This window comes from Rhipicephalus microplus, chromosome X, assembly GCF_043290135.1.
Source record: "Rhipicephalus microplus isolate Deutch F79 chromosome X, USDA_Rmic, whole genome shotgun sequence".
In the NCBI taxonomy this organism is placed as follows: domain Eukaryota; kingdom Metazoa; phylum Arthropoda; class Arachnida; order Ixodida; family Ixodidae; genus Rhipicephalus; species Rhipicephalus microplus.
In genome coordinates this window covers 231,276,432-231,301,942 of record NC_134710.1, presented here as the reverse complement: position 1 = coordinate 231,301,942, position 25,511 = coordinate 231,276,432, and the positions used below count along the sequence as shown (strand labels likewise).

The 25,511-nt window shown below is 46.1% G+C and overlaps 1 protein-coding gene across 2 annotated transcripts in view; it reads right to left on the bottom strand.

Moving 5' to 3' along the window:
- LOC119187840 (ATP-binding cassette sub-family A member 2) overlaps positions 1-25,511 on the bottom strand; it is a 255,259-nt gene that overhangs the window by 86,770 nt on the left and 142,978 nt on the right. For both annotated transcript variants that reach the window (XM_037435928.2, XM_075878770.1), the window contains 2 exons: positions 19,379-19,688; positions 8,246-8,562 (listed from right to left, as the gene is read on the bottom strand). In XM_037435928.2, coding sequence (XP_037291825.2) covers positions 8,246-8,562; positions 19,379-19,688 — 627 coding nt within the window. The remainder of the gene's footprint in view (positions 1-8,245; positions 8,563-19,378; positions 19,689-25,511) is intronic.

Sequence of the window (25,511 nt, the reverse complement as noted above, 5' to 3'; positions counted from 1 at the left end):
CAGAATTTACAATGTGTCTCACAGTTACATCGTCACCAGTCTTACTTTGGAAAAAAAAAAAAAAAAGAAACTGAGTTTTGATGTTCACAGCGTCTGTGTTATTGCGCTCCAAGCACAACTTGTTAATGAGACGTGAAGTATTGGAACTTTGAAACTTTCAAAGCCACCCTACAGTCTCGACCGGTGTAATGGGATTTGAATCTGTATATGCCAACACTGCAGCTTGCAAAACTTCGTTACGCTGATTTTGTAAATAAACCTGGCTGCACAAATCAAGTTCCTTAACATTTACAATTCAAAAATCAATTTCATTGAAAATTTATGCATAAAATGCACAGAGGGATTTAAACATTAAACAAATTTTTTAAACATTCATTAAAGCTACATTTGTAAAACTTCAGGGTTCACTGCGTATCTATTTTTGGTGGCAATATTTAGCTGTAATTAGTGTGCTTCAAGAGTTCTTGATTTTATGAATATTAGTGAGCTAATATGGCAAGTTGTGCATTCTGGAGCACATTCTGGAGCAGACAAAAATGCTAGCTTAGAGCAACTAATGGTGTTTGCAGAGCAGATGACACAGTTGATTGATTGATATGTGGGATTTAACGTCCCAAAACCACCATATGATTATGAGAGACGCCGTAGTGGAGGGCTCCGGAAATTTAGACCACCTGGGGTTCTTTAACGTGCACCCAAATCTGAGCACACGGGCCTCCTTCATTTCCGCCTCCATCGGAAATGCAGCTGCCGCAGCCGGGATTCGAACCCGCGACCTGCGGGTCAGCAGCCGAGTACCTTAGCCACTAGACCACCGCGGCGGGGCAGCAGATGACACAGTATTCCAATGACTCCTAGAGTTATTTTAAGCATGATTTAAACATCTAACAAATATCAATATTTATTATTTAACATACTATACATGCAATAATCAGTGGTAACTGCAACAAGAATATAGTAAAGCAGATGGATGGTAATTGAACACTAAGTTCAATTAGTGCGATATATTTGTAAAAACCAGGTACTGAGGCAGACATGATATAAAACTGATAAAACAGGGGCCCAAATTTTAAATGAAACCAAGTATGTGCAGCAGCTTATAATTGGTAAAGAGCAAAGAAATCTGTTAATTTTGTCAAAATAGCCTGCATTAAAAACTAAAAAAAGAAGTTTAAAAAGCCCATTTTTAAAGCAAAAAATGAAGTCAGAGTTGATATAGTGGCAAATGTAATTAGTCACACATCACAGCTATTGCACCAGTAGATAGTAATCAGCAACATATTGAACTAATTATTCTCATACATATTTGATCAAATAATCTACTGGTCAGGTACAACTATACAATAAAATACGATGTATATAAAAATGCCATTACTTGTGGTAATCTCGATATGCTAGTATGGAGCAAGCATACGGAAGCTGCATACTAGCACACTAGGATGATAGTAGAGAGTTTGTTCTTTGTTTTGTTTGGCTCGCTGGATAGTCACTCAGTTAAAGGTTTTTGTCTTCAGCTTCCAAGTGCTATTTTGGAGCAGGTTCATAATTAGTAACCAAAGTTACAGTGTGGAGCTTCATGTAGCAGTATTTCTCATTTGAAGCAGTTCGGAGCTAATAAAGTAGTGCTTTTATCACTGACTTAGAGAGCACCACACTGCTTTCAAAAATTCCACTTGTTCCAACTTAGCTGCACATTCAGATGCTGCTAATGTGAGCCCCCATTGCACAAAAATACAGTGTTGTTCATAAATGGAAATCAAAACAAGCTGAGGGATAGTCTAAGTGAATCATATGCACATAAATTCTGCATCGCGTGTTAGTGAGCCATCTACCTCACTACATGAAAAGGTAACAAAATTTTTGATTGGTTTGATTCATCAGCTCTCTTACTTATCCAGCATGCACTACATGATCTAATTTCATATGATTTCGAACGTAATAAACTTTCAGTTATCAGTTGTGGGAATTGAGGCTAACCCGCTGCCTATGCGCGGGCTTTGCCGCCTTTTCTGCCGTTCTCGAGTCCCGACATGTCTCCCCTCCTTTGCTGTCTGCCGCGCTGGGAGAGCGGAGTGATGTTTAACCCCCTCACCTGGTAGCGGATGTTCACTCTGGTGCTGCGCGCGGAGTCTCCCGAGAGATTTCGCGCGCTGCGTCGGGAGCGGGCAGATAGATACTCTCCGGGACTGCAGTCGGTGAGCCACGCAATTTTTTCCGTCCGTCGACTCCCGTCGCTCGGGGGCTCGTCAGACTTCACTGACGGCGCCTCGCGCCCGAGGCGAACGCTCACCTTTTGCTGCCCCACTGCGTACGCACGGCCGAGGGTTGGTAAGGTGTCCTAGTGCGTGGCCTTGCTACGCCGACCCGTCTCCCGCCGAAGCCAACGCGAACGCCTTTGCCCTCGCTCGAGCAACCGAGCCTTGATCCCGGTGTCTCCGTGGATCACCTTTACCGCGGAGACGTGCTCGTGGCACCCTGTGTAGTACTTTTATGCCTGTGGCGTGGATAAGCCTATTTGCTTCCCCGTCGCGCCTTTGCAACGGGCTGTACTGCGTTCGGTTGCCACAGACAATAAAGTGTTGCGACTTTGAGCACTATCGTGTTCTCGCCACGGCGATGATTAACGTGTGCCCTGCAGCTCGCTAAGACCGGACCCACGCTGGTGGCCGTACTCCTTCAGGATACGCGTACACCACACTGGCACCCAACGTGGGGCTATTGCCGTTCTTGCCGCGTCTGTCAAACGGTGAAATCAAGGGGTGGCAAACCACCCGGTCTGATGAAACAGATTGTCAGTGAGCGTCCGTGGCATGTCGCCACCTGCGATCTAATGGGACCATTTCCCAGAAGGAAGCAGGGGTTCATTCATCTGATGGTAGTCGTTGATCACTTTTCGAAATGGGTGGAACTTTTCCCACTTTGGAAGGTGACAGCGCGAGCGGTGCTTGAGAAGCTGCAGGAAGTGTTTTTCCGGTTCGACTTCCCGGAAAGGCTCATCACGCACAATGCTTCGTATTTCACCGCTCGGGTGTTTGGTGTCACGTGTCGTTCCCTCGGATTTGATCACCACACCACTTCACCCTACCATCCCCAGTCCAATTTGACGGAGCGCGTCAATTGTACGCTCAAACCGATGTTGTTGGCCTTTGCCGGAAGTCAAAGGGACTGGGCAGACCATTTGAGTGAGCTCGCGTTCGCTATTCGAACATCCGAGAGTCGCTCAACTGGTTTCTCGCCCGCCTTCTTAAATTTTGGAAGGGAGTTGGCCAGTCCGGTGACCAGCGTCACTCAATGCCAGCTCGAGAATGAGGAGGCACCGGCAGACTGCTCTGTTTACGCGTCGACACTTCGGGACAGGCTTTGTCGAGCTTTCTGCGAAGCAAGGCAAAGTTTGGCGTCAGCCAGGGCTCAGCAGAAGGCCCAATATGACCGCAAGCATCGCGACCTAGTTTTTGAGGTGGGCGATCTTGTCCTGAAGCGTAACCACGCTCTTAGCGATGCCAGTAAGGTGTTTTCAACCTCGTTCGCTCCTAAGTAGCTTGGTTTGTACCGAGTGGAGAAAGCTTGCACTCCACTCGCGTACTTGCTGAAAGATCCCCGTTCGGGAAAACTCAGCCGTGCCCTTATCGCAGACCTGAAACCCTTTGTATCATGGTCTGATGAGCTCGCGCCAGAGCTCTGCGGCACTTCGCGCAAGCAACGGGGCACACCCGGAGCGGCGGACCGCATTCGGACCCCGCACCGGTATAATCTGAGGAAGCGGTCACCTTTGTGATTTTGCGCCGGACGGTGGACTTCTCCACAACCGAAGGCCCTCAGTTTACTGTCTAGCCTCAGTATAGGTTAGCTTCTTTATGGTCTTTTCTCGTAAAGAAGTCGACCCCGCCCAGCCTGCTGCCAGTATTTCTTGTTTTTAAGTGTTCATGTGTATTCATGTTTCTTTTGTCTAATATTAGGAGTTATTTGTATTTTATGTTTTTATTTTTCTTTGGCCAGATATTGAATGTCATTTTGCTTTGTTTTTACTTTTTTTCTGCGTTTATTTAATCTACCGCGAAAGGAGCTGTGTGTGACCATGAGTGTCGGTGCTTATGCCGGGAGAGAAAGATGAAGGACGCTGTGCGGCTACGCTCGAGCAGCTGTCGGTGGTGTGCGTGTGTGCGTGCTTCTGTGCGTGTGTAACGCTTCAGTGCGTGCCCGTAAAGAGTGCATCATCCGCCCCATCGACGGGGACACTAGAGGTGCTCGGGGCACTGACCTACAGATGCTGTGCTCTGCTCTCGGCCGTCGCCGAAGAAGCCCTGCTGCCTTCCCACCATGGCTCCTGCGCGAGGCCAGCTGAAAGCAGCTATATGCTGCCGGCCAACGCCAAGGCGCCTCGCAGCCAGTTCTGGTTCGGCTGCTCTGATCACTGGAGAGGCCCGGCTTCCTGCTACGGCCCAGCTCCGTCATCGAGCCAGAAATGCGGGGCCTCCGAACCACAACCGAGGCGGCGTTCGTCGGACTCGCGGCTAATCAAGAGCAGCAACGAGCCATCAGAGAGCCCCCCCCTTCCGTGCATCTGACCTTGCACTCGGGCATCGCAACCAACGGGCGTTGTCGCGCCCCTCCGCCCCTCCGCGCGGTGGACGCTATGCCGCTTCTGCACCACGAACGCTCTTGCTACTTTCCTGTGCTCCCTTTGGAAGTTATTTTTATAGTGTCATGTGTTTATTTTGTTATTTATGTTTTCGTTTTTCCTTCGTCATCATTTTTTTAGCAGCAGTAACAGGGCTGGACTGAGGTTAGCTGTCGCTCAGAGCAGTGTCATTTTAACTGCGTAGGTGACGTCCGGCTGCCTTTTGCAGACCGGTAAAGGGTAAATTTAGGAGAGGGGGATGTGGGAATTGAGGCTAGCCTGCTGCCTTCGCGCGGGCTTTGCTGCCTTTTCTGCCGTTCTCATGTTCCGACATGTCTCCCCTCCTTTGCTGTCTGCCACGCTGGGAGAGCGGAGTGACGTAGCGGATGTTGACTGTCGCACCGCGCGCGGAGTTTCCCGAGAGGTTTTTGCACGCTGCGTCGGGAGCGGGCAGATAGATACTCCCCGGGACTGCAGACGGTGAGCCACGCAATCTTTTCCGTCCGTCGACTCCCGTCGCTCGGGGGCTCGTCGGACTTCGCTGAGGGCGCCTCGTGCCCAAAGCCTTTTGTTGCCCCACTGCGTACGCTCGGCCGAAGGGTGGTACGGTGTCCTAGTGCGTGGTCTAGCTACGCCGACCCGTCTCCCTCCGAAGCCAACGCGACCGCCTTTGCCCTCGCTCAAGCAACAGGGCCTTGGTCCCGGTGTCTCCGTGGATCACCTTTACCGCGGAGACGTGCTCGTGGCACCCTGTGTAGTACTTTTATGCCCGTGGCGTAGATAAGCCTATTTGCTTTCCCGTCGCGCCTTTGCAACGGGCTGTACTGCGTTCGGTGGCCACAGACAATAAAGTGTTGCGACTTTGAGCAGTATCGTGTTCTTGCCACGGCGACGGTTGACGCGTGCCCTGCGGCTCGCTAAGACTGGACCCACGCTGGTGGCCGCACTCTTTCGGGATACGTGTACACCACACAGTCAACACTTCTGTCATTAATTCTTTTCCCCATTTGTGCTGCACAGCACGTTTACCAAGTATATGGCAGATATCGTAAAGAAATGTAAGTTTCTGGAGTAAAATTTTGCTTTCAACAGCTAGTATTACAATTTTTATCCTCTCTTAAGTATAACAAATATTAACTAAATTGATTAAAGGTTCTCTAACTAAAGCATCTATATAGAGTGTAGACCACTTATATAGTAATCTGTTATTTATTTATTTATTTATTTATTTATTCATAGTACCCTCAGGGTATAAATACATTACAGAGGGGGTGGGGTGTACATTGTAAAAAAAAAAAAAGTATAACAATAACCATAAACAGTAAAGTGGAAACATTACACAGAACTATGAACATTTTGTAAAGCATGTTAGAGAACATCTATTAAACTAGTTAAATAGTTTAGAACCGGTTACAGTGTGGCCTTTTTCGACTCCCATATAACCTCCGATAGAACCTGATGTATACGCATACCACTTATTGTGCAGTCCCCCAAAATTAAAAACCAGTTATAATGCAGTTGCTGGACAATCTTTTGTGACAAACATGGTGGCGAGGGCATGTCTGACAGGAGGCGCACTGGGTGTGCTGCTTGGGAGTTGGCAATGGGGTCATTACGGAGAAGGAGGGTTTGCAGAGTGAACGAACAAAGGGTGGAGGGAAGGAAAACAAAAGGGGAAAAAAAAACAGGCACAACATGCGGGCTCCTCGATTGAACTAGTTAAATAGGGGTATGGTAGGGTAAATGGTATATGTAAGTTTTGGCGTAATATACTAGAAACAGCTGCAAGAATTTCCATAGAATTTTATGTGCTCCCAAAAAATGCTCCTGGGTATCAAGTGACACCCTTTTCTTATGCCTAGGTTGCTTATCCTTCCTATGGCCCTCTTCCAAATTTTAAAAGGGGTTCACTTATTCAATGCTCCTTTTCTCTGCAACTGCCAATAGGAATGTAATGATATTCAGCCATGTTTTTTAGAGACTCGCACGTTACATCTGAACTAAAAAAATATTACATTTTTCATGAAGTTTCTGCAAAAGAAAAATTACTGCATCCACAAGGCCACGGAAGGTGCTTATTGTTGTGTAATTTTTTTACAGCCTCACTTTTCATGATAACAGGAATTTTTTTAGTTCAGATTGTTTTTAACTTGTTCTAGCTCACACATACTAAGTTTCATCAAAATAGATTCAATACTTTCTGAGAAAAGGTACATTGATGTTGAAAAATTTTTTTTAAATGCAATTTGAGAAAAACGAAGTTTTACGTGTGCATACTGCGTAAGCCAGAGGATGCCCAGCACACTTTGCCGCAGCATTTAAACCGTTTGGGGCGCCTGCTCGACGTTGGGCTTCCACAGGTTTGTTCCTCAGAGTACAGTGAATGTTTTGTTGTCAAAATTGCAAGTTTGCTTTTTTGGGGGCTTTACCCTACCATACCCTCTTAAAGGAAAAGGGTGGTTGCCTCAGACACGGATAAGCTTTTGCAGTGGCGCCGACGCTGCTACATGCTACGCATCGCTAGCGTTGCTCCAGCCACGGGCGGCTCATCAGGGCGCATGCAATCCCATTCGTATTAACTACGCTTAACAGTTTCCAGTCAGGAAAAGCATCATTATCGAGCTCGCAACAGATATAGTGTTTGCACTGCTTACGGCTTTGTGACGTGAGCTTTCGCCTTTGCTGCCAGTGCACAGTCTTACATAAGTTTGGCGGGTTTTCATCGTCCCTGATCTCTCGGTCGCTGACGCAAACTTCGTATCACACATGCTGCTCTTGGTTGACTGCTTGAGAGCGATATTTTCGATGTCGCATCTTAATGTCTTGAACAAACCTCCCAGGACAACATACTGAACAGCAGGCTAGGCCTAATCAGTGTTGGTCGAGTTTCGATAGTGGTCGCATGCTATTTGTAGGTCATGGTTTGGTACGAAATCAACGTTCTTTGTGGGGCTGCATTAAAAGAGAAGGAGTGGGTATATTTTGCTAATAGAAACGAGGCTGGCACGTGTAGCACTTGAGTGTAGGTTTGTGATTACTTGAAATCGGGTGTCCAACCGTGAAATCAAACAATTGGCGTCTTTCAGCACACGAAATTTGGGACTTGATGCGACATAGTTTACGTGTAATGCGCATAATTGAGGTGGTCCGAGCAGTAGTCGGCGAATTTTCGTGAAGATGTTTTCTTTTGTTAGACCCCCCTTTTCGCATTTTGTTGGCAACGCGTGTCTTTGGACGTTTCCTTTAACATATAAAAATTCAAATGGTTGTAAGTACTACGCATAGGATGTTTCAATTCATTGACACGCAAGTCTGCATGTTTAACACGTTTTGGGCAAGTGTGGCCCTTGAAAAAGGTTGATTTGATTATAGTGCGGTACCGCTTATAGTGCAGATACTCCTGACTCCCGCGAATTATGTTATAAGTGGTCTATACTGTATTTATCATGTGCTTAAGTATGAAGATGAACAACAGCACCAAGCTAAAGTTTCCCCTAAGAGGATTTTTTAAAAAAGTTTCACAGTTCTAATTTCATATTATACTAACTTACTACTGGGCTCACATTTTATAAATCATAAAAAAGCTAACTATACAAAAAGTTCATTAGAAAAGAAAAGTATGCTCACAAATGTTGACATGATGAAATATATTTCCTGGTGATGTGGTAACATCCACAGGATCTCCAGTGGGGCTTTCAACTGTCGGAAGGGGTGGCACAAAGTTGTCCAAGGGGAGTCCTGGCACAAACACACTTCGGCACTCAGGCTCAAAGGCATCTAGCATATCCCAGTCAAGGGAGCGCTCTGAATAGTTAGCATTGGATGAAGGTACCAGGATGCTGCTGCTTCCATTGAGAGGCCATAGTAAGACACAAGTGGCACCAACACCAGATGGAAGTCGAAGGGTAGCAGCCAAATGCTGTGCGTCAGCATCAAGATTCCACCTGTGCAGATGAAATGTTCCCAATATACTTTTTGTCACCTTAAAGTAAGGCTGTTTCCTGTTTACTACCTGTTTCTACTAGTCAAATTAGGCTTAAGAAATCCCACAGGCTACTGCACTTCCAAAGTTTACCCTTTATTCCTTATGGAAAAGAAAAAAGGCTCTGAAGGCTCTGAAACTATCATCATGGTTGCCACATGCTACTAATAAAAAAGTAATTATACAAATGAGCTTTTTAGAGATGCATAATTCAAAACTACATTAATTATTTACAATGATGTCCAGAAGGCAGTGAAGGAAATAAACTTTTTATCAATAACGTTGCAAGGAAATAACAAAAAGCCATTCTTAATTTTCGTGCTTACAGGAGGTTTTCAGAAGCCTAGAATGGGAGCAGTTAGGGATAAGAGTTAATGGAGAATACCTTAGTAACCTGCACTTCGCCGATGACATTGCATTGCTGAGTAACTCAGGGGACGAATTGCAACTCATGATTACGAAGTTGAACAGGGAGAGCAGAAAGGTGGGTCTTAAAATTAATCAGCAGAAAATGAAAGTAATGTACAACAACCTCAGAAAGGAGCAGCGCTTCGAGATAGGTAATAGTGCACTTGAAGTTGTAAAAGACTATGTCTACTTAGGGCAGGTAATAACCGCAGAGCCGAACCACGAGATTGAAGTAACTAGAAGAATAAGAATGGGGTGGAGCACATTCGGCAAGCACTCTCAAATTATGACAGGTAGATTGCCACTATCCCTCAAGAGGAAGGTATATAACAGCTGTATCTTGCCAGTACTTAGCTACGGAGCAGAAACCTGGAGACTTACAAAGAGGGTTCAGCTTAAATTGAGGACGACGCAGCGAGTAATGGAAAGAAAAATGGTAGGTGTAACCTTAAGAGACAAGAAGACAGCAGAGTGGATTAGGGGACAAACGGGGGTTAAGGATATCATAGTTGAAATAAAGAAGAGGAAATGGACGTGGGCCGGGCATGTAGCGCGTAGACAGGATAACCGCTGGTCATTAAGGGTAACTAACTGGATTCCCAGAGAAGGGAAGCGGGTTAGGGGGAGACAGAAGGTTAGGTGGGCAGATAAGATTGAGAAGTTTTGCGGGTATAAATTGGCAGCAGCAAGCACAGGACCGGGTTAACTGGCGGAACATGGAAGAGGCCTTTGTCCTGCAGTGGACGTAGTCAGGCTGATGATGATGATGATGATGATTCTTAATTTTAATTCTAGTTCAGCAATCTATAACCAGCCCTGCAAGACTGAAAAAAAAAAATCATTGGTCCTGAATGGTCAGGTGCTCTTTTTTTGTAAGTGAAGTGCACTTTTTGTAGTCCATGTTTTTAGCATGTTTACATATTTGGTTTTACCTCTGTCAGAATGGGTGCTACCCAAGTTTGCACTCATTCAATCATCGGGGATTGACAATCTTAACTCTGCATTAATTTTGTAGCCAATGGGAGTATTCCTTGGTCAAAAAGGAAGCCCGATCACCAAATCAGATAGTGAAATGTGTTCATCGAAAACATCAAAAGAAGCACAGCCGATCTGGATCTCCATTGTCTTGGGCCATCAAGCATATCAAGTGCAGACTCCTGGGACCAGCAGTTAAAATTTCACACACTGGTATCTTGGTCTGCACAACCAATCACAATGAGCACGAAGTTCTAGGATAACGTGACAAAGTACATTGTGCGATGACTGCTAAGAATCACAACTAGAAATTTTGCACATCGCCGCCTCGACTCACACAATCAAGAACATCTTACATGGTTTTATCACATCTGCAGCTAAACATTTCGCAGATTGTCAGCTTGGACTGCATGATGAAGCACATGATGCATGAACTAACTGCAACTACAGCTAGCAATTCTGCCCATCTTTGCTTCCTCGTACTGCATTAAAAGGAATGTAGTGTGTGGACTCTACGAAACCACTACTAGGCACTCATGAGATGCATCTTGGACTCCAAGACAAGGCATAATGTGCAGCAACCACCAGAGACCCCTGACCAAGCACTTTGCAAACAGATGAAATGCAGCGCAGTGCAGTGCTACCAACATCAACAGCAGTGACACTGACGGTCAATTTTCAAGTTCGATGAGGCATCTAGGCTTTCACCTTGAAAAAAAAAAAAGGCCTAAAATCAAGAAAACCAGCATTATTCTGGGTTAACCTACGATGAAACAAATGCAATGAACATAAAACCGATCGGTTTCACTGTTTCATGCAATCATAATAGCATACTTAGAGAATTATATCCCTAATGAAGACCTGACCCACGACCAAGACATGGGAAAAATGAAAATATTTTTTAGTTTTTGTCACATGCTTAAAGGGATACTTAGTATCAATTGGAAAATATGGTGAAAACATCAAAATTCAACTCGGACAACGAAAGTGTTCTGATAGAGTTTTTTTCATGTATTTTTGAACAGTTGGCTGTATTCTTCGAGGATTGTCATCATGTGGTGGCTGCACTCCAGCATGATCCATGGTGTCAGAGTCACTGCCGCAGATGCAGGATACACATTTTCCTGTCCTGCTACTTCCCTTTCTTCACCTCTTTTTCAGATCCCACTCTCCTCCGTCCACAAAGGCATAGAGACGTGCCCCACTTTTTCTGGGCTTTACCCAACTTAGAAGCAATGTTCACTGTCTGTGCCATTTAGTGGCTCTAAAAACTGCAGTGAGAGCTGAGTGATTTGAGAGATGTCGGCGATGGCAGGCAAGGCTTGCATGCCTGTTTCCGATGCATGAAGCGTCACGAAATGTCAACTGCTCTAGCGCCTCTAGATGTGGCAGTTTGTGAAAAATGCTTTGAATATATTATTTTTCTATAGCTTGTGCCTAAAATGAAGGTTGTGCTTATCGATTTCAGCCCACAATCTTCCAATTTAGCACTAAACCTTGGCAGCAAAATTTTTGTTCAGTATCCCTTCAATCCTTTGAGTGTTGAAATTTTCCAAATACTTTCATAGATGGTCAAATTACATTAATATGGTTTAAATGTACAAAATATTCAAATTCATTATAAGAATTCAGGAACATTACTTTGGATTCAGTATCACTGAGAACTGCATAATGTTCAATAGTATTTCAGAGTGTCGAGAGTGTGGTAGTTCTTGTAACATGGGTCTGCGCATAGTGCCTTACCAGAGTCTGCACACATAAAATGCATGCCAGTTCTCTTACATTAATGAGTTGTGTTGGTGCACACATACATCTTTTCTGCATGCGGTTTCCACGGGCAGTGTTGATGCGGCAATTAAGGAGGACGATAGTACCTCGTGAGTGTCGGGGATAAACAAGCTAAGAGCAGCATAAATAAAGACGTAAATCAACTGCAAGAAAGAGCCAATAAAGATAAAAATCAAGTTCCACGTGCCTCTGTTTCGATAACGCGGCAAAACCAAAACCACGAAAGGGTGCTGCCATTTGGCATCACCACACTCGTTGTCATGACTACTGGCGACACTAACTTACGCTACCATGTTTGATGCACATATATACTCTATAAAGTGAACGGGAGGATAGCTGCCATAGTAGCTCAGTTGGTAGAGCCTCAGACACGTTATTCGATGGTCGGAGGTTCGGTCCCTGCCTATGGCAAGTTATCTTTTCATCTACTTTCTTCACATTTACATGACAATTACATTTAATAACATCACCTACACTTTCCAATCATGGTCTCTTTACACAAAAGTAAATAGGGCACTAAAATTTGGGGATTAGTATTGCCGGGTGGGATGACAGAATAACTTGCGAAATGTGGCAAAATTGGATATTTTCTGACAAAATGCAAGAAAAGGAAGATTTAGGTTAGATTTCATTGGAAGATTTAGGTTAGATTTCATTGGAAGATATAGGTTAGATCTCATTATTCTTTATTGGAATGTAACACGTTTTTTTTTTTTTTTTGTCCAGATTCTTGCTACTTAAAGTCTATTCTCGTGTTACAATCGAGTATCGAATGAACTATTTTTTCTTCCTTGACGCAATTAAATGTCACCCCTCACGTTACAATCATGGCCACTTTACAACAAAGTAAATAGGGCACTAAAATTTGGGAATTAGTATTGCCGGGTGGGATGACAGAATAACTTGCGAAATGTGGCCAAATTGAATCATTTCTGACAAAATGCAAGAAAAGGAAGATTTAGATTAGATTTCATTGAATTTATTATACTAGCAGTACAATTATAGTAAGAAGGTATGAAACGCACCTAAAACAGAAAGATCAAAGGATCAAGCGTACGAGATTTTCGACAGATGACGGTAGGCAGTAGAGTGTCTTATTAGCTAGGGTGTGGTTTTCATGCCAACTCGATTGAATGGTTTGGCCACATAATCATTATCACTTCCTCCCTCCCTTTCATTTCATAAGCTATGCCTCACATGACACGTATCTGCGAAAACTATGTTGAGCTTGTGTAAAAAAAAGAATAAGATACAAGAAAGCTAATAAGGTTCGTAAAAATTCTGTTTTCTAATGGATGAAGAAAAGTGTATATTTTAAGGACTCGTTTTCTTTGCTAGACACAAAATTAATGAGAACACACAATAATTCCAGTGAAAATATAGCAGATGGTATTATACTCTGTTTCACACATCATGTGCAATGTTGCCGAAGCTAGCGAGACTTTTGGAGTCTATGTGTTCGCAACAAAAAGTAGTTCGACGTTCTTACCAACAATAATTTAATTTTTCTTTCGTTATTACGGCAAGAAATAATTGAAGATTTTGTCACGTGCTTGCTCAAGAAAGATGATGGCAGTTGTGCATGTGCCATGAAGGTTTACGAAATGGACGAAAAAGAAGAACTCGCTTGCGTGTTCTAATTAAAAGATCGACCTGCTTCTGGTGTCTCAATCTCTGCGGCGAGACCTCTGTTTTGACGTCGTGACATTGGCGGAGGTGCTGGAGCCTACAACCTAATGCAGGACAGTCTTGCTCGGACCCGTTCACCTAGTCCTGACACTCAGCCCCTCGCCATGACTAAGGTGCACCGGTTCAGTCGGCAGCTACTACGCCTAAGTCCGGAGTCCGCACCTGTTCCGTCTCTTACCAGCATGGCAGCTCCTAACACATCCACGGTCACCGTTCTATCGCAGACCACTCTTCCCTCGCAGGTGACTGTTGAACATCCTCGGGTTCCTAAAGTTTTCCGTGGGGAAGAGTACGAGGATGTCGAGGACTGGCTCGAACGAGTCGCTGTATATAACCACTGGAGCGAACAGCACAAACTTGGCCGTGCATATTTCGCACTGGAAGATAGCGCTCGCACGTGGTACGAGAACCGCGAGGCTACTTTCTAATTTTGGGAAGATTTCTGCCGAAAGCTCCTCGCCACATTTTTGAACTCGGACCGACGGGATCGCGCATAGCAACTGATTGAGGCTCGCGTGCAAAAACTTAACGAAACAGCCGCCATGTATGCAGAGGGTATGATCCATCTGTTTCAACAAGCTGACCCTGACATGCCCAAGGCGAAGAAGGTGCGTCACCTAATGCAGGGTGTTAAGGAACCAGTGTTTGCGGTCCTCGTACGAATTCCACCTACAACAATAGATGAATTCATAAGAGAGGCGACTGTCATCGAGCACGCACTGCAAGAACGACGCCGACACTTTGACCGTCTGCCTAACCACACGGCAGTAAGTACTGCAGCTCAGAACACTGGCATCTGCGAAAGTTCCCTGCGACAAATGATTAGAAAAAAGTACTGCGTGAGGAACTTCGGGTCCTCTGCATTCCTCCTGTCGCATCTGTTGCCGAAATCGTCCGCCAGGAGTTGAGGCAAGCCGTTACACCACCCGCGCCAAGTCCTGAGCCAAATCCAGCGAGCTACGCTGATGCAGTCCGTCGTCCTCCACCATTATTTGTGGCGACGCCCTTCCAGCCACGGCCCGCTGCCGTACCTTGGTGGCAACGGGATTCCATAACACGACCAGCAGTTCGCCGAACTGACTTATGGCACGTGGCCGACTGTCGACCTATTTGCTTCCGCTGCAGAGAACCAGGTCACATTGCCTGCTATTGCCGTCATGGCGATTCCTGGTTCGGGAACTTTTCTCGTCTCGCTTCTTTCCACTCTGAAGACCATTGCGCCCACGATGCCGATCAACTGTCGACTGGCCAAGCAACTACACTGCGCTGCTGGCGATCTCTATCCTGCGCGTCACCGTGACTTCCTTCAGAGCTACGCGGACCTTACCAGAGGCCGTTTGCCTAGCTCGCGCCGGGGAAACTAACTGCTGCGACCTCTGGGGGCAAGGTTGCCAATCGTCGAGACACCGAAAAGTTCCTTCTATCATCGCAAGAAAATATGATGACAACCACGACGAATACGACGACGAATACTAATGCCAATGAAGTTGTACGTGCTGGTCTTGGCGTTCTCATTTACGGACATCACGTTACAGCACTGGCCGACACTGGCGCCGACTTCTCAATCATGCGACAAGAGCTCTCCGACCGCCTTGGAAAGGTCAAGACACCGTGGACAGGGCCGCACATAAGGAGTGCTGGTGGGCAGCTGATGACTCCCACAAGTAAATGCACCACTCGACTTCGCATTGGGGATTCTAGCTTTCTGGCCACTTTCGTCCTATTGCCAGACTGCTGCAAAGAGCTAATTTTGGGCATAGATTTTCTTCAAGATCATGGCACTGTTATCAACATCCCTCAATCTATGGTGACGTTTTGCGCGCATCCGTATGTCGACAACAGCAGCGACGAACTACGCGGTCATTTGCGAATAGCCGACGATGTGACGCTCCCACCGAGATCCTGCTGCCTTGTGTCGGTGTCTAGTGGGTGGCCTTGCTATAAAGATGTGATAGCTGAGCACATAGTCGCTCTTTTGCTCACGCAAGGCATTTCCAACGCGAGAGCATCCTGGCGCTTACTGGTGTACAGGCAGAAGTGCTCCGCACGAACTTCAACAACGAGCGCCGTCAAATCCAGAAGGGTACCGCGATTGCCTACTACGACGATATAGACCAAGCCGGGGATTGCTTTGCTTTGCAACCAGACGACGCGACTGTCCCTGCCTCGACAACTTTGCCGGTAGACATCTGCTCTACACTACCGCCCTCTGATAGGAAGTGCCTGCTTGAACTTGTACACCGATTCGAAGACTGTTTTTCCCGTACGTCAAAGGTCCAGCAAACACCATTGACCAAGCACCGCATCATTACTGAAGACAACACGCGACTGATTCGGCAGAACCCCTACCGTGTGGCTCTGAAAGAACGCGAGGAGATTCAGAAGCAAGTACAGAAGATGCTCGTGGATGACGTCATACAACCTTCGAAAAGTCCTTGGGCGTCCCTCGTGACTTTAGTCAAGAAAAAAGACGGCAGCTTGCGCTTCTGTATTGATTATTGCAGGTTGAACCAAGTCACGAAGAAAGACGTCTATCCACTGCCTCGCATAGATCATTCACTTGATCAGCTTCGTCATGTGCGCTATTTCTCTTCAATGGACCTCCGAAGCGGCTACTGGCATATAGAGGTCGACAAGAGAGATCGTAAAAAAATGGCCTTTGTGACACTCGATAGCCTCTACGAATTTTTTTTAAAGGTGCTTCCTTTTGGGTTGTGCTCGGCGCCAGCCACTTTTCAGCGTCTCATGGACACCGTACTATTAGGCCTGAAATGGCAAACATGCTTGGTCTATCTGGACGATGTTATTGTATTCTCAGCATCATTCGAGGAACATCTCAGCCGCCTATTCATCGTCCTCGAAGCCATACGCTCGGCCGGCCTTACTTTAAAACCGGAAAAATGTTGTTTTGGTTTCAACGAACTCGGCTTCCTAGGCCATGTCGTCAGTCACGAGGGTGTTCAACCTGACCCGGCCAAAATAGACGCCGTAGCGCTATTCCCTGCACCACGTGACAAAAAGGCTGTGAGACGTTTCTTAAGGTTGTGTGCTTATTACCGGAGATTTATTGAGGACTTTTCGTCTATTGCGGCGCCACTGACACGACTTACATGTGAGGACGTCCCCTTCTTTTGGGGTGAACAGGAGCAAATGGCATTCAATCAACTACGACGACGCCTGCAAACACCTCCAGTCCTTGCGCACTTCGACCAGGACGCCCCTAGAGTACTTCACACTGACGCCAGCAATGTAGGTCTGGGTGTCGTTTTGGTGCAGTGGCAAGACCGCTGTGAAAGAGTAATAGCCTACACCAGCAGAACTCTCTCTCGCACGGAGGAGAACTACTCGACTACTGAGAAGGAATGTCTCACCGTGGTGTGGGCAGTCATCAAATTTCATCCGTATTTGTATGGCCGCTCATTTAAGGTTGTTAGCAACCATCACTCTTTGTGCTGGCTCACCAACCTTAAAGATCCATCTGGCCGTTTGGCGCACTGGAGCCTAAGGCTTCAAGAGTTCGACATGACCATCGTCTATAAATCTGGGAAGAGGCACACCGATGCCGATTGTCTCTCACGGACGCCAGTGGAAACTGTCACTTCCGATGACGAAAACATCGACGCGGCATTCTTGGGATTTTTTAGCACGGCCACGATTGCACAAGAGCAGCGCAGTGACCCTGAGCTCTTACCACTCATTGAATATTTAGAAGGACGACGTAAAGACGTGCCGCGGTTATTTGCAAGAGGACTGCCACCTTTTGCTTGCGAAACGATGTTTTCTATAAGAAAAACTTCTCGCCAATCGGTAACCCGCACTTGCTCGTTGTGCCTGCTTCTCTTCGAAGAGAAATTATAGAAGCGTGCCTTGATGAAGCAACTTCTGGTCATCTAGGCTACACTCGAACATTGTGCCGTCTACGATGCAAGTACTGTTGGCCAAAGTTACCTGCTGCTGTTAACCATCACGTGCGAACTTGCACCGACTGCCAAAGACGCAAAGCGCCTCTCAGCAAGCCAGCCGGTCTTTTACATCCAGTCGAAGCACCAGAAAAGCCGTTCACCCAGATTAGAATGGATTTCCTGGGTCCTTTTCCCACTTTCACAACAGGGAACAGATGGATTATTGTGGCCACTGATTATCTCTCTCATTATGCAGAGACTAAAGCTATGGAGTGCGGCACAGCAGCAGAAGCCGCTCAGTTCTTCATTGAAAACATCGTCCTTCGGCATGGCGCTCCGACAGCAGTGATCACAGACAGAGGACCTGCCTTCACCACAGAGCTTTTAGAGTCAGTTCTCCGACTCAGCGGTACAGCTCACCGGAGAACAACTGCAGAGAAACGGACTGATGGAGCGCCTCAATAGGACCCTCACAGACATGATCAGCATGTACGTTGACACCGAACATAAAAACTGGGATCAGATATTGCCATACATGACCTTTGCCTATAACACCACTCGACAAGAAACCACTGGAATGACACTGTTCAGTCTGATCTATGGTCGCGAAGTCATGACAACGCTGGACGCCATGTTGCCGCACGAGTGTGACGACATCTATGCAGACGCGGAATAATTAAGTCAGCGCGCCGAAGAAGCCAGACAGCTCGCACGCGTGCGCATCTGTCATCAGCAGCAGCAAGATGCACAACGCTATGACACCCAACACAAGTTTACTAGCTACACCCCAGGCGACAAAGTCTGGGTCTGGGTTTCGATACGTCGACGTGGACTGTCTGAAAAACTGCTAAGACAGTACTTTGGCCCATACAGCGTCACGCGACGCTTGAACGACGTGAACTATGAAGTCGTTCTCGACACTGATTGTAGTTCTAAGCGGCAAAAGTATTTACCCAAAGTCATGCACGTCGTGCATATGAAACCATATTTATCGAGTTAATTAGGTCCCGGTCACCATTTTGGTACGACCACTTTATACATCTGGTAGAGCACCTAAGGTGTGCATCGGGACGATGCCTCTTTCGGGGGGAGGCAAATGTCCCATGCTTGCTCAAGAAAGATGATGGTAGTTGTGCATGTGCCACGAAGGTTTACGAAATGAACGAAAAAGAAGAACTCGCTAGCGCTTTCTAATTAAAAGATCGACCTGCTTCTGGTGTCTCAATCTCAGCGACAAGACATCTGTTTTGACGTGACTATATTATGTGCCTTACAAACAAAAACACCATTGAACATCTGTTATTATGTCGCTGTATAGCTTAGTTTTCACATGACGTCACACACAGGCACTTCAGTTTGGGTACATCACGATGGCGACCACCTGGACTTTTAGTGTCGGTGCAAGATAGGATACCACAGGGTCATTCGGTAAGTGTATTGTTTTGTGCTCGTCCCGCTTTTTCCTGTTCGCCAGTCACGCCAAAGGGGAGGAGCACAAAGAAACCCGAGGGTGCATGGGCACTAATCATATGTCACGCAAGCGACCACGAAACGCGTGGAGTTATACATTTTGTTGGCCGAACTTCTTGCATAGCTTCCACAGCGTTGCACCTGATGTATGAAAAGGAGTATATAAGTAATTGTAATGTAAATGCAAAGAAATGATTGTGTAGGGAAAGATTACTTGCCATGGGCAGGATTCATACCTGGGACCTTTGACTTTCTAATGAAAGTCATGTGATAAGTCATGCAAGTCTTTTGAAAATGACATGTTCTAATGCAAGTCAAGTCATTTCATTACATTGTTTTAAAAGGCCTCCAAGCATACCTTAGGGCAACCTCACTGTCTTCCATGTGTGCATTTTCAATGCAGTTTCTTTATGACATATTAAGAGATTTTTTTCATATGCACAAAAGACCATAACATGTGTGCTCGAATGCCAATGCCAACATTGTCCTCTCAAACAGGCAACCAAAACGGTAGGTAATTAGCTGTTTCAGATTGAGACCACTCACTTTGGCCGGGCCTCATCTCGAAAGGCGTAAGGAACCACATTGCCTCGTGGTTGAGTGTAGTTGTAATACCGGGATGGTGACAATGTCAAAGGTGGAGGGTCCTCGACATGAGGTGCTGTTAGGGCCACCGACATGGCAATGCTGACAAAAAAGGCCGGCAGCAAGATCTGTGAAAAGAGGCCCTTCCAGTTGCGTCGGGTGCAGTAGTAGCGCTTAAGCAGGATGGCACTCAGCTGCTGCACCAGCAGTAACTTTCCTTCCACCCGGCGACCATTGCCCACCCAGCTGCCACCAGCTGTTGGCTCCTCCCCTGTGGACAAAGCCAACAAGGCATTCAGCACAGTACACAGATGTATGGAAAGAGCAGCGAAGTGTTGGACAGAACATTGCATAGGCATACGTTGTGGGGGTGCTCACATCCCCTATAAAGTCATTTGCACCTTGTGGTACACACCTGTTTTATGCATAGGCAGCATTTAGGGTTCCCAACTATCGAGCGGCAGGTGGCGTTGTGCTCATGAGCATTTATTACCATCATCATCATGGTTAGCGCGGTAGTGCCTGCAGTGACACCTGGCGGCACATGAGAGATGAGCAGTTCTCTTTGGCACATGGTGGTTGGCGCAAAGGTTGTCTTTTGGGGTGGGTTCATGGTGGCTGCCATCGCGGGTTGTCTGCCGTGGGCCCTCATGGTGACTCGAGCGTTTGCGCCGCCGCTTTGTGTTTGTTATGTTATTGAGTGTTGTAGAATATTGTGTAAGGTTGTTTTAGCATGTTGATCCCAACTGATGTATAGTATTTCAATTCGGCAGATGATATCGTCGTTCTAAAAAGTAATTGAATAAATGTGTTGTTTGGGTTGGTTCGACGTCTGCTGTGTCCATGTGTTCTGAGAGCGGTGATCTCATTCCAAGACCCGAGAAAGTTCTATACTATACCATAATGTTCTGGCTTTATCACTTTTTGGATTCCCTAGTCCAACGATGATTGGGTGAAATAGTGAACCAAGGTGCCTCAATGTTTACCCAAGTGTTGTCAAGAATGCAATAAGCAATTGCTCGATTGCTTCACAGAACAAGGACATAAAGACAGACGATCAGTACAAAAGATAGTAGCAGCTTTGACTGTCTCTAGTATTGGTATTATGTATTTTACGCTGTTATTATGCGAAATATGTGTACCAACTCGCCTAAGCAACCACTTTAGCTAAACTTACTTTGGTTGAATGCATAGTGTGTGATAACAACCATGTGGCACAGTGCTTATATAATTTAGCTGTTTCAGCCTTTAAAGCCAATTTGAAACCTTTAGCACATTCATTAGCATTGTGATAATACCAGTGTCAGCTGTGCATAAGAGCCATTTTAGGTGCAAACTATCTGAGATAACAAAGCCATTAAAATGTTCATCGTTGTTTCTATAAAAAGGTAAATACAGATGATTTGCCACCCATGATGTGCTTACAGCAGCAAAAGTGCTGCAGCTCATCAAGGAACTTCCAGCGTACACCTATAAAGAGCCAGAGCTAAGCTTGAATGACATCACAAGCACTCAGCAGTCCCTTTCAACCTCCTCTTATAAATGAAGGCCACCACTTAGATCTTCACTGTGGTGCCATTAGGTGCTTGAAGGTATACTAGGAAATTAGAATTTGTCACACTTATTACCACTTCCCTAACTACGACAATACTCAGGCACTACTCACAATACAACTGCAGGGCAAGTATTCCTTCACACCATGAGTGAATCATCACAAAAAAGCTTCCTCTCACCAGTTAATGTTCTGCAAATTACAATATCACTGAGAATGAGTGTCAAGCAGGTTGCAATAATATGGCTGCGTAATTATAGGTATGATGCTGGTCAGCCTGAAAACACTGGCTACACCCTCGCAGTACCCAAAAACATGACAAAGTTCAAACAGGGCTTGGAAACTACAGTGCAAATGCTGATCTTGCCATCAAGAGACTTGGTCAAAAGCAAAATAAATAGAGAACTGAGGTTCAGAAGCGGGCGGCCAGCAATCAAATAGGCATCTAAGACCAAGGAAGAAGGAGCTTTCCTCATATATGAGAAAGTGACGGGTAGACTAGACGATCTTTGAAGTGCCACTTAAGGGTGTTTGCAAAGCCATGGAAGCAAGTTGCTGCAATAAAAACAACCAATGCATGCCAGTGTCAGCAGATGAAATTGTAGCTTCCTAGTATAAAGAGGCACCCCAAGCAGTATCCCTACTGAAGCCTGGCTCGAAGTTTCACGACCAGAGAACAAGCATCGGGGGACTATATACCAAGTAACCACTGATATCTGCTGGCTGTACATTATGAATACAAATATCCGGTCATTTGTATATCCAACATGGATAGCCAATGGACTTACTATAAACATCTATGTCCCTTGTGGCCGTTTTCTAGATGCCTGAACTGGATGTCCGACCGGACTTTCAGTTATGAATGTTGGCTGGCTGTCCATATAAGGACATGCCAAGGATATGTGCATTTGCTCATCAATTATTCTAAAATTAGAATGTAGTGAAAATATATATATATATATATCTGCCGAATCCCGGGTGACAATCTTATAAAATTTGATGAAGAATGGTACTATAAAATTCATTTAAATTTTGGCGCGTGCATTTGACACCAGGATGCCAAATATTTTTATTGATATGTGAGGTTTAACGTCCCAAAACTACCATATGATTACGAGAGACGGCGTAGTGAAGAACTCCGGAAATTTTGACCACCTGGGGTTCTTGAATGTGCTCCCAAATTTGAGCACGTGGGCCTACAGCATTTCCGCCTCCATCGGAAATGCAGCCGCTACAGCCGGGATTCGATTCCGCGACCTGCGGGTCAGCAGCTGAGTACCTTAGCCACTAGACCACCGCGGCGGGGCGATGCCAAATATTTTTGCCTCCTGAGGCAAAACAATCTGGTTGATTTAATTGTATTGCATGTAATACGAAACAATGTGTTTTGTATTATTATTATCGCATGTGAACTACGACAAAAATGAGAATAGAGCAGGTCATTTATCATGTAGGCGAAATTCTATCCGCCAGCCTCAACACTTCTCAACAAGCGGTGCACTGCAGTTGCTCAGATTTCTCGAACCTACACTTCATGCTAGTCGTGCCCCTCAGTATGTGTTGAGAGAAAATGCACACCTTTGTGCCTATTGTCCCAAAACTTGCTTGACCAGCTGCGTGCACTGAGGGAAATAGCAGGGGAAAGGAGGGTGTTCGTGTCGCAACAGCCAGTCTCCCAGCGGCAGAAGGCCGATTTTTTTTTTTCAAGTGCGCCCATGTGGACCAGCAACATGTGAAGTTACAAAGAATGACTTTTCTACATGACACATGCAAAACACGGAACGAGCCCTCCACTGTTTTCGACAGAGATTACCGCAGCAAGCAGCAGCGACCCTGCTCACTCCCACGGCAGAGATAAGGCCACGTGTTACATCCGTTCTTTACGTCTTATTGCACATTAGTCTATTCTTACCATGCGTTAACTATTGTACATCCTTTGTATAAGCCCTGCTAATATGTAACATATATATATATATATATATATTGTTACGGATGTGATGGGTTTATTTACACTGAAAATGCCAGCGCTCAACCGTCACTGCCGAATCACCATCGCTCGAGAGCGTCCTATCTCCTCCTCTTTCTCGCTCTTTGATTCCGCGTTACATTTTCCTCTGGGTAAGACGAAGCTCACCGAGCGAGTAGAAGCGATCAGTTGTTGCAGGGCTTCAATCGGGCAATGTGCACAATTTGCATCTTACGCGAACGCCGGTTCTGAGCTGTCACTTTCGCTACAGCATAAGTGACGTCACTCAAGCACTGAGTAATGACGAATGGTCCTGAGTACTTGGAAAAAAGCTTCTGGCAAAACCTCTTCTTTCGAACGGGTGTCCACAGCCAGACGAAATCACCCGTAGCGAAAGTCACAGGCAGGTGTTTTGCGTTGTAACGGTCTTTCGCCCGAGCGTGGGCGTAGAGAGTGCGGAGCCGAGCAAGTCGACAAGCTTCTTCGACGCAACACAAAGTCTGCAAGACACTGGCGTTTTTGTTCATCGAAAGAGGAAGTAAGGTGTCAAGAAAACTTTGGGGATGACGAGAATAGAGGAGAAAGAAAGGCGTATAACCTGTGACCTCGTGTTTTGCGGTATTAAAGGCGTATGTAACAAAAGGTAATACAGCATCCCAGTTCTTGTGATCCACCGCAACGTACATTGAAAGCATGTTGACGATGGTACAATTGGTGCGCTCAGTGAGGCCGTTGGTCTGAGGGTGGTATGGCGTAGAATGCCGATACTGGCGCCCACAAAGCCGTAGCAACTCTTCAACAATGTCAGCGGTAAACTGCCGGCTGCGATCACTTATCACCACACGAGGGGCCCCGTGACAGAGTATAATCGAGTGCAGAAGAAACCATGACACATCAGATGATGTGGCTGAAGCAACCACCATCGTTTTAGTATACCTTGTCAGGCAATCTACGCATACAATAATTCAGTCGCGGCTGGTGGTAGACTTGGGGAAAGGGCCCAGTAAATCTATGCCGACTTTTTCGAATGGTGATGTCGGTGGCTTAACCGGTTGCAGATGGCCGGCCAATGACGTGGTAGGTTGTTTGTGGCGTTGGCAGACAGCACAACTTGCGACGTAGCGCTTAGTGGTCTTCCAGAGTCGAGGCAAGTAAAAACGTTGTCGGATACGGTAAAGCGTTCGGGCAAATCCAAGGTGCCCAGAAGTGATGTCATCGTGCATGACTTGGAATACTGCGAGACGCAGCCATTCTGGCACGACAAGGAGTAGTGTGGAACCATGGCTGGAGTAATTCTTGCGATATAATAGGGCGTCATGAATCACGAATGGCGCGGCGCGTTTGGAGCTACGAGCCACATCGATCATTGGTTTCAGCGAAGGGTTACGCTGTTGCTCATGACAGAAGATGTCCAAATTTGGGAAGTTGGAGGAGACTGCACCAGGTAGTTATCGAAATCATCATCATCAGCATCCACAGTCGCAGATGAAAGACGAGATAAGCAGTCAGCATCTGCGTGACATTGACCGCTCTTGTAGGACACAGAATAATTATATTCTTGAAGCCGTAAGGCCCAGCGAGCCAACCGACCAGCTGGGTCACGTAGTCCGACAAGCCAACAAAGCAAATGATGATCTGTGACGATCTTGAATTGCAGGCCGTACAAATAAGGTGTGAACTTTACAATGGCAAAAACAACCGCAAGACATTCCAGTTCGATGACCGTATAATTCCTCTCCGCCTTAGTCAAAGTACGACTTGCATACGCTACGATGTGCTGGCGGCTGTCGTGATACTAAACTAGCAGGGCACCAACACCGATACCACTAGCGTCTGTATGCAGTTCCGTTAGTGCCTCCGGGTCGAAATGGTGCAAGAGGGGCCCGGAACTAAGGAAATACTTCAGCTGCTCGAAAGCAGCCTCGCACTCAACGGTCCATCAGAATAGGGCGTTTTTGTGGAGCAACTCTGTCAGAGGATGAGCAAGCTGGGCGAAGTCTTTGATGAACTGGCAAAAGTAAGAACACAGGCCCACGAAGCTACGGAGATCTTTCACAGACATTGGTTGCTTGAAGTCTCTGACAGCATTGACATTTTGCGGGTCAGGCCGTCTATCGTCCCTGTCGACTAGATATCTTGAAGCTCACCAAAACGACACTTCTTCGCGTTTAAAACGAGACCAGCTTGTTTGAAGATATCTAGAACAACACTGAGCCGATGGTTGTGCTTGTGGAATGTCTTGCCAAAAATAATTACATCGTCGAGATAACGCATACATATTTCCCTTTTGAGACCGGGAAGGATGGAGTCCATGAATCGCTCGAAGGTAGCTGGGGCATTACATAAGCCACACGGCATAACGTTAAATTCAAATAACCCATCAGGAGTGACAAAAGCAGTCTACTCTCTGTCAGACTGATGCATTGGTATCTGCCAGTATCCAGACCTTAGGTAGACGGACGAAAAGTATGCGGCCAAGTGCAGGCAATCAACAGCATTATCAATGCGTGGTAGCGGATACACGTCTTTCTTTGTGACGCCGTTGAGATGGCGGTAGTCGACACAAAATCGCCAAG